Source organism: Engraulis encrasicolus, unplaced genomic scaffold (assembly GCF_034702125.1).
Source record: "Engraulis encrasicolus isolate BLACKSEA-1 unplaced genomic scaffold, IST_EnEncr_1.0 scaffold_51_np1212, whole genome shotgun sequence".
Classification (NCBI taxonomy): Eukaryota; Metazoa; Chordata; class Actinopteri; order Clupeiformes; family Engraulidae; genus Engraulis; species Engraulis encrasicolus.
This window is the reverse complement of record NW_026945830.1, coordinates 447,264-457,263: the sequence shown is the minus strand read 5'-3', so window position 1 is coordinate 457,263 and position 10,000 is coordinate 447,264. Positions and strand designations below refer to the sequence as shown.

The 10,000-nt window shown below is 44.9% G+C and overlaps 1 protein-coding gene across 13 annotated transcripts in view; it reads right to left on the bottom strand.

The window, feature by feature from the left end:
* The window catches only part of si:ch211-200p22.4 (phosphatidylinositol-binding clathrin assembly protein), a 173,373-nt gene that overhangs the window by 13,585 nt on the left and 149,788 nt on the right, over positions 1-10,000 (bottom strand). For 7 of the 13 annotated variants that reach the window (XM_063193685.1, XM_063193686.1, XM_063193679.1 and 4 more), the window contains 2 exons: positions 9,754-9,898; positions 5,372-5,428 (listed from right to left, as the gene is read on the bottom strand). In XM_063193685.1, the coding sequence (XP_063049755.1) occupies positions 5,372-5,428; positions 9,754-9,898 (202 nt within the window). The remainder of the gene's footprint in view (positions 1-5,371; positions 5,429-9,753; positions 9,899-10,000) is intronic. The other 6 variants (XM_063193687.1, XM_063193680.1, XM_063193684.1 and 3 more) reach the window with 1 other exon arrangement.

The following is a 10,000-nucleotide window of genomic DNA, read 5'->3' as shown; positions in this document are numbered from 1 at the left end:
AGAGAGAGAGAGAGAGAGAGAGAGAGACCGAGAGAGGGGGGGGGGAGGAATCAATGAATGTGTGATGGCAACAGAGGATGGGAGGGGGAAAAGAAAGAAAGAAAAACATGCAGAGAATGAAATGAAAGACGGTGAAAAGACACAGTTGGGAAAAAAAGAAAGGGAAATAAGCAGGCAATGAAAAAACAAAACAAAACAAAAACCCCACAACACAGACTCCTCTTTTGTATGCGTTTGTCGAGAACACGAAAACACAACCAATAAAGTCAAACATCCATTTCATAAAGGTAAGAAGCCGGGGGAAAAAATGTGAAAAATGTAGACCTGAGATGACAGTCGAGGCCATACAAACACAATGAATATGTATAATACTGTACACAGTGCGCATACATGAATAAACAGTGTTTGTGAAATACAGTACGTTCACATGTTTCAAGTTCGCCAACATCCTTTGTAACTTATATGAATTATGAATGAAATGTATTGCATGGGTCACGTTGCCTGCCTTTTGAACAGGGCCGGATTAACACACAGGCTGCAGCCTAGGGGCCCCCCATCTAACACGGAGCCCTTGATTGGCCAAAAGGGGAAATTTGCAGAGCAACCTGTAGCCTAGGGGCCCCAGGCCATTTGACTGTAATCCAGCCTTGCCTGAGGAAGGGGAGGGGGGAGTTACCCCGAGAAGGGCATTTGACCCTAGGCCCAGTTTTTTGCAACTGCTGTGTGCAACCAGAGAGAGTAGAGAGAGAGATTCCATTGGCCCATTGTTTTTGGGTTCTATTATTGCAAGGGAGAGAGGGGGGGGGGGGGAATTCCCCTTTAGGCAGACCTAGGCAGACCTAAGGACTGTTCTATTCAATGCTAAGAGTATTATGACACGGCCCTTTAGGCAGACCGGAACCTGGTCACGTTAGGTGCCCATAGCAACCTCTTACATTGGCATATCTCTATATACTTGAAGAATCTCTGGTGCAACTGTTCGGCCACTGGTTGGTAGTTGAGGGAATGCATGGATTCTGTGCATCTGGACCGCAGGGGAGAGGAAGAGATGACAAGGGGAGAGCAGGGCTTAGACCCAGTAGAGACTGGAAGCATGTGTTTCTACCAGCAGAGAGGACCCTCTAACTATGCGGCAGTGTGTGTGTGTGTGTGTGTGTGTGTGTGTGTGTGTGTGTGTGTGTGTGTGTGTGTGTGTGTGAAAGAAAGAGCTAGACCAGGGGTCAGGAATGCCATAAATGCCAAATTTAAAAAAATATATATATTCATGAGAGCCATGCCATTTTAAAAACTCTGAATACAATGAAAAGCATGTATTTCAATTAAGCCCAACAATTTTAGAGTGTACTGTCAAGTTATAAGGGTGCCGTTAAGCTTGCTGCGAGCTGTAACTTACGCACGTCACCGCGAGCAACCGACACATGCTTGCTTCAAAAGCAGTTAACCAAGACGCAAAATACTGGCGGTATCATCCAGGGGGCAGACAGCACACAGCATTGGGATGCGGAAATTGGGAACACAGATGGCAAGGAAAACAACAAAACAAAAAGAGGGGCTCCCTGGGCAAGGGAAGAATACCGCTACTACTCCTGTATGTGCATGCTCCTTTTTCAAAGTGCAACAAGGAAGTATGATCACAAATGTTTGAAATTTCACGCTCTTAAAAGTTGCTGCCATTGTCGTTTTCATATCAAGCACACGCGTGGAACTGCGCAGTCCATATTACGATCGTCCCCAGCGAGTTTGAAGATATTGCACCTGACGCAAGCATTTGGCTGCCGTGTCCAACGCGCACGAAATTGACATTATATACGCACGTTAACGCGTTCATGAATGAATCGTGCACGCTCTCGCGTATCTTGCAGCAAGCATACCGGCACCTTTACTTGTATTGATGACAGGTACGTATAGGGTTGTCAACTGTCAACTTCATCATGGCTAGGGTCTGGGAGTCCTCTCCCCGAAAATGTTGTATTTCTTAAATGTTATTTCCTGCATCTTAACAAATTTTAACCTCCCATGTCCGGTTTCAACTCAATATGGAACCCGTACTTTTATTTATAAATAAAGGACTATTGCATATTTCAAGGGACGGTTGGAAACCCTAGGTGAGTAAGAGCCATATAGTATTTCCAAAAGAGCCACATGTGGCTCTAGAGCCATAGGTTCCTGACCCCTGAGCTAGACAGAGAGAGAGACAGAAAGTGTGAGGGGGAAAGGGCTAAAGAAACATTGTGTATTGTGTGAAACATTGTGTGTGTGTGTGTGTGTGTGTGTGTGTGTGTGTGTGTGTGTGTGTGTGTGTGTGTGTGTGTGTGCGCGCGTGTGTGCCTGTGTTTTAAGAGTTTGAATCTGTATCGCTGTGTGTGTGTGTGTGTGTGTGTGTCTCTACTGGGCCATAAATAAATAGATTGTGTACACACACACACACACACACACACACACACACACACACACACACACACACACACACACACACAGACACACACACAGACATAGACAAACACACACGCAGGGGCCATGGTTCTTTGTTAAGAGAGCGAGAGAGAGCAGGGCGAGTGATAGTCTGCGTCCTATCTAAGCAAGCGAGACACCTTGCCGTGTGTGAGTAACAAAAGAGGACTCAGGAGGAAGGTTGTCATCGAGCGCTCACCGCTGCCCCCCACGGACGATTTTTCATCCCTCCACAACATTCCGTCATTATCCACTCATCGCCATGCCAACAGAGAAGCCCTCGCTGTCTTCCTTTTCAATCCTTCATTTTTAACCCCTCGCTGCTTTCCTTCTTTTAAAATCTGAGCGGCGCACTCAGGGGGAAGCACAGACTCAGACAGAACACACACCACTCTTCCATTTCCCTCTTTCTTCCTTTCTTTACTCTCACCCTCTCTCTATCTCTCTCTCTCTCTCTCTCTCTCTCTCTCTCTCTCTCTCTCTCTCTCTCTCTCTCTCTCTTTATTTCTCTTTGCACAACAGTGTTTCCCTTTGTCTGTGGCACACTCTGGGACTGACTTTCTTTCTTTCTGTCTTTCTTTCTCTCACCAAAGAGTGTTCCCCTTTGTCTGTGGAACACTCAGGGACGTTCTCTCTTTCTTTCTTTCGTTCTCCACAAAAGAGTATTTCCCTCTATCTGTGGCCCACTCTGAGACTCAAGACAAGCACAGGCTCCCTATTCCTCGGAGAGTACGCACGCACGCACGCACGCACGCACGCACGCACGCACGCACGCACACACACACACACACACACACACACACACACACACACCACTCTAGATCTATTCTTGCCTCTTCCCTTCTTTCTTTTCCTCTGTTCTCTTCTGTCGCTTCCCTCTTCATCTGTGGCATTCTCAGGGACTAAGACAAGGACAGACTACCTTTCAAAGACCAGACACCCCATCCTACATCATAGATTTTCATTTTTCATTTCTTTCTATCTATTTTCATTCTTTTTTCTCTTTCTCTCTCTCTTTCCACAAGAGTATTTTTCTCCTTATCTGCTCCACACTCAGGATTTAAGACAAGTAAAGACTCCCTTTCCTCAGAGAGCAAACACACAACTCTATATTTCTTTTTTTCTCTTTCCACAAAAAGAGTATTTCCCTCTACGTATCTGTGACACTCTCGGGGATTGAAGACACACACAGGCTTCCATCCCTTAAACAACACACACACCCCACTGTGAGGCACACAGATAGGCACCTTATATGTCTTTCTTTCTTTCTTTCTTTCTTTCTTTCTTTCTTTCTTTCTTTCTTTCTTTCTTTCTTTCTTTCCATATATCTATCTTTCTTATCCTTCCCTCTCTTTATTCAGTACACATATATCTCTCTCTATTCTCATCCCTGCTATGCCCAAGAAAATCAGTCAGTCAATGAGTGAGACAAGAGGCCGCTCTACTCCACAGAGACCTCTCTTCACCACTCTCTTTCCTTTCTTCCACAGAGAACTCTCTTCACCACTCTCTTGCCTTTCTTCCACAGAGACCGCTCTTCACTAGCTTGGACCTGACCATCCCATAATACTAACACTACATTTCGTATTCATGGTCTGGGGGCTGTTTGATCTGACGCGATTGCAGGAAGCGGGTAGGACATTTTCAGAAAAATCAGGATAAGTTGTTGAACAAACGTCTATCTTTGGCGATGTAGGACCGTTTAACAGACACGTCTGACAGGACATCCTACCGTAGGATAAAATTACAATGTAGGACCGTTTGTCAGAACACCGGCCAAATCCTGCCGCTCAACATCGCTCCACAGAAAACAGGTACCAGACGTAGTGCGGAGCCAAGTCTCTTGGTGGAAGTACGTAGGATGGTGTGCGAGGCTAACTCGTCACCACTCTCTTTCCTTTCTTTCAGAGACCTCTCTTCACCACTCTCTTTCCTTTCTTTCTCTTTGCTTTCCTCTCTTCTTCTCTCTTTCACAGAAGAGAGCCACACTCCTCTTTATCTCTTTCGCTCTGTCTTTCTTTATCTCAGACTGCACTGCAAAGAAGAAGGGAGACGAGGGGAGTCTCTTCCATAGAAAGGCACTCTATATTCTCTCTCTCTCTCTCTCTCTCTCTAGTAAGAAATAATTGTAAGAATAAGGGCCAAACTGCCTCGGCTGCCAACACTATACTGCCTGCTATAGATGACTCACTCCTGCACTGCTCGCGAACACCACACTGGGAGAACAACTGACCATTTGGGGAACGGACTATTTCATGTTATTGTGGGGAAAAACACATTTATTTTTGGAACACACTGAATGCCCGTGCTTTGAAATTTCTAATGCAAGCTGATTTCCCATATGAATTGAAAGTAATTAAGATTAAAGCCGCATGGCTTTCATGCTGATTATACGTACTGCAGATGAGATTGGAAACGATACAGAATACAGGGGTGTATATTTCTTTTAAGTAAATTACTTACTTTTTTGCCAACAGCATTTCCTTGCATGTTTTTTGGCGCAAATCTAATCATTGTGTAAGACTAAATGACTACCCTCCCACCAACCTCACCTCACTTGTGCAATGTGAGGGGATGTTTAACTAGTACTAAGTGCAAGTATCATATTATATTAAATTAAATAATTACAGTAATAAAAAGACTAACGTCCATGTTAATGCTTTTATATGTTACTGTGTGTTATTTCTCTTCTGTCAATGAGTACGCTGGCACAATTACCTGGTCTCTTGTGTGTGTGTGTGTGCCTGTGTGCCTGTGTGCCTGTGTGTGTGTGTGTGTGTGTGTGTGTGTGTGTGTGTGTGTGTGTGTGTGTGTGTGTGTGTGTGTGTGTGTGTGTGTGTGTGTGTATGTGTGTGTGAATAGCACATTAAAGTGTGGAGGTGTGTGTGTCTGTGTGTGTGCGGGTGTAAGAGGTACCCACCATTCCATACACAGGCACTTGAGGTGTAGTCATGGGAAATGCCATCGGTGCTGGAGCCTGTACAGAGGAAGAGAAAAAAAGAACACACACACACACACACACACACACACACACACACACACACACACACACACACACACACACACACACACACACACACACACACACACACACACACACACACACAGACACACACACAAGATAGAACCCAGACATTATGATATTGAACACAAACCTAGACATTACATAACTCAACCTAACCCAAACACACACACTCAAACATAATGTATATACACATATACAAAAAACACACACACAACAGCTTAACAGTTGAGGAGCTTTCCAAACAGCCCACAACACACACACACACACACACACACACACACACACACACACACACACACACACACACACACACACACACACACACACACACACACACACACACACACACACACACACACACACTTTGAAGGGCACCCAGGTCTGGTTCTTTACAGTAGGTTTACACACACTCTAGTGCGAGCACTATTTCACCTCCAGTGGGGCCGGGATGTTTGACATGGGACTCAGACGTATATGGCAGAGGTAAACTTGCCGTGTGTGTGTGTGTGTGTGTGTGTGTGTGTGTGTGTGTGTGTGTGCGTGCGCGCGCGCGCTTATGTGTGTGTGTGTGTGGTGCGTGCACGTTTTTGTGTGGTGTGTGTGGATGTATGTTTGTCATGGGAGTCAGATGTACACGGTAAACTGCCCATCTCGAGGGCCTGTGTGGAATTTTCCACCTTCTGTGCTGTGCTGTGCCGTGCTACAATATGCCATGTTATGTTATGTGCACTGGAGGAACAATTGCACACAGGGACCCAGGGCAAGAGGCTTATAGGGTCCCCCCACCCCATACGGCCAGCCAAGGTCGCAATAGGCCCCCTCCCAGGATGAATCAAGGAGGGCCCTGGGCACAGGGGCCACTGCCCTGCTTGCTCCCCCTATAGCTCCTCCCCTGGTTATGTGAGAACCTATCATGGGCTGGAGAGGACTATGTGTGTGTGGAATGGACCGCTGCTCTGAACTCCATCTTTTGACATAAACATGACCATGAATCAATTGGCAGTTCAAAGCCTTGTCTTGTTATGCAATATGTTATTCACATTTATTTCAATGACATTACTGAATTTAAAAACAACTGCACTGCATATGCAACACTGCGTACAACGCAAATAAAACATAGTTTTTGTCTTGTCTATACTTTTTTTTATACATTTATTTATTTTTTTGTCTATACTTTTGCAGGCATTGTGGTTTATTTAATGCATACAAATCAATAAAGATGGAGCACAATGACGCCACTGAAGATTCATTGCCATATGTGTGTTGTAACTGCAAAAGCAGTAGTTCAACTATCATAGTGCCTCACAGTTCCTCATATGTGGGAAGCCTTGCAACCTTTGTAGCGTGTACTGTTGCACTACTGACAATGTTGTAGAGGGTCAACCTGCCTCTGCCTGCATTGGGAATTGGGCTTTTGATGTAGGCCTAACTGTAAATGTGCACAGCGACAAACTACATTCTATATGCATTCTAATCCAATCTAATCTAATATAATATAATCTACATGTAATCTAATCTAATCCATCCTATTTTATCCTATCCTATCCTATCCTATTCTATTCTATTCTATTCTATTCTATTCTATTCTATTCCATTCTGTTCTAAGGCAAGGATGACCAAGCCTTCAGTGCTGTCTTAAGTGAGCTTGTATCTTAGGGCATGGGCATGGCTCTGCGGCTATACTTGCCCCATGTGTTTGTTTACATACTACATGTGTCGAGATTTAGCACAGATGTGATAAACCGAACCAACTTACAACACCGGCTTGGAGAAGGTATACCTTGAACAGGATGTCCATACTAAAAGAAATCAGGACTACTTGCTTTTTCTCCTGAAGATTTTTTCATTACATTACATTACAGGATTTGAGGAAATCACATGCAATAATTTTACCAGATCAGATCCCTCTTTCATCAGATCCATCAAAACGACTAACCCTAACTTTAAAAAAAAGAGTTGCTTCATATTAAAGCCAAATGTGCACATCTTTCAAAATGCAATGGGCAGCAGCAACTAGGGCATATTTCAACACAGGAGGTTTCCTCATTTCCTGATCAGGGGTGCATTTCTCGAAATCGTAGTCGCTAACTATGTTAGCTACTTTGTTGGTTGCAATGCAATTTCCCATTGGCAACTACTAAAGTTGCTAACAGGCTAACAACTTCTCTTTTGAGAAATGCACCCCAGATGTAGAAATGACAGCTCTGTGTTTTTGGTTGTGAAAGGTCCAAAAGAGTATCCTACAACACTATCTTCAACAATGGGGTGGTCATGTGTGTCTGAGTGTGTGTGTGAGAGTGTGAGTGTGTGAGTGTGAGTGTGTGTGTGTGTGTGTGTGTGTGTGTGTGTGTGTGTGTGTGTGTGTGTGTGTGTGTGTGTGTGTGTGTGTGTGTGTCTGTTCGAAATAAGGAAATATGGGAGGGAGGGAGCGAAGGAATAAGAAGAGAGGAGGGGAGGTGTAGTGGGGTGGGGGTGGGGGGATTAGAGGAGAGTTAAACGACTGGATTAAACTGGTGAAACTGGAGAGAGGGTGATAAAAGAGGAACAAAATCGGTCTTTGGAGTTAAAGTACTTACATAACCGGTATAGAACATTCCATTCTGCAGCGAAGAAGCATTGAAGAACAGACACAAGGGAGAGAAAAGGAGAGAGAGATAGAGAGAGAGATGTAGAGCGAGAGATGGAGAGAGAGAGTGAGGTAAAGGGAGACAGAGAGAGAGAGAGAGAGAAAGAGAGAGAGAGAAAGAGAGAGTGAGAGAGAGAGAGATGGAGGGAGAGAGAGAGAGAGAGAGAGAGAGAGAGAGAGAGAGAGAGAGAGGGAGGGAGGGAGGGAGTGAGATAAAAAAAGAGTCCAGACAGAGACAGATCGAAGAAAAGAGAGGGAATGTGGGTGGGAGCGATTAGACGAGTGAATGTGAAAAAAAGGAAGAGAGAGACCGAAAGAAGCACACACATCAGACGGAATCAAAACAGGATGGAGGCATGAGGACACAAAGGAAGTTGAACGAGAGAAATAACGAAAGATTGAGACAGATGAAAGAGCGAACAGAGAGAGAGAGAGAGAAAGAGAGATAGAAAGAGAAGGAGAGAAAGAAAGTCAAAGGTTAGTGATAGTGTCAACAGAGTAAGCGAGCAGAGCAAAGATGTGTTAGCAACAAGGTTAACAGGCTAACTGAGAGTGTAGTGAGTGATCCTTAAAAAAGAAAATATATTTTTTGACATTGGGCCCATGCTCTACTCACCCCATGTGCAGGGTTCCCACACCTTTTTCATGAACAAATTCAAGCACTTTTCAAGCACATTCAAGCACCAAATTTTCAGTTTTCCAGCACCTTTAATCGGTCGCTGGAAAGGAGTATGAGGGTCCTCCCTCAGAAAATGCTGTGCTTTTAAAATGCAATTTCCTGCATTGTAATACATTTTAAGATGTCAAATGGCAAATCCCATCTGCCATATCACTCCCTCAGATTTTTGATGTACCTGAACAATGTATTTCTATTATTTGGTTTACTGAGTTTGACTTGACACAAATTTGAAGCATTTTCAAGCACTTCACCAAAATGCAAGCATTTTTACAACCTTGAAAACACTTAATTGAAATTCAAGCATTTTCAAGGAATTCAAGCAACAGTGGGAACCCTGCCATGTAACGTGTGTCATTTGGAGCTCTGGCCAAGATATTCGGTTTGGTTATATCCATGAAACGTCTTCTTAGGGGCCATTTTTGCAGGCAGAACATATGTTGTTCTTAATTCATCCATTACGGTAAGCTACTACTCATAACACGTAGGTGCATTGCTTGTTTTGGAAATGTTATCGGTTTAGCGGGTAATACAATTTTATCAAGACAGGTAAAGGTGGATGTTCATGACATGACGTCACGTGTGTGTGTGAGTGTGAGTGTGAGTGTGTGTGTGTGTGTGTGTGTGTGTGTGTGTGTGAGTGTGAGTGTGTGTGTGTGTGTGTGTGTGTGTGTGTGTTATATATCTCACCACGTGCTGTACGGGCATGGGTACGGGGGGCATGGGGGCACGGTTCCAGGCGGTGGTTATGTGTGTGTGTGTGTGTGTGTGTGTGTGTGTGTGTGTGTGTGTGTGTGTGTGTGTGTGTGTGTGTGTGTGTGTGTGTGTTATATCTCACCACGTGCTGCACAGGCATGGGTGCGGGGGGCATGGGTGCGGGGTTCCAGGTGGTGGTTATGTGTGTGTGTGTGTGTGTGTGTGTGTGTGTGTGTGTGTGTGTGTGTGTGTGTGTGTGTGTGTAGTGTCTCCTCTCACCACGTGCTGCACGGGCATGGGTGCGGGGGGCATGGGGGCGGGGTTCCAGGCTGTGGTGCTGCTCATGGTCTTGGACTGCCAGTTGTTGCCCCCGGTCAGCTTCTTCTCCACCGGCTGGCTCCACTGCATGTCCGGCCTGTACGCACAGCACACACAAACACACACACAACGCAATATGGAGTAACGAGTTCGCGGTACAAAACATGCAACAAAACACACACACGCACACGTCAGGTATTGTGGAGTA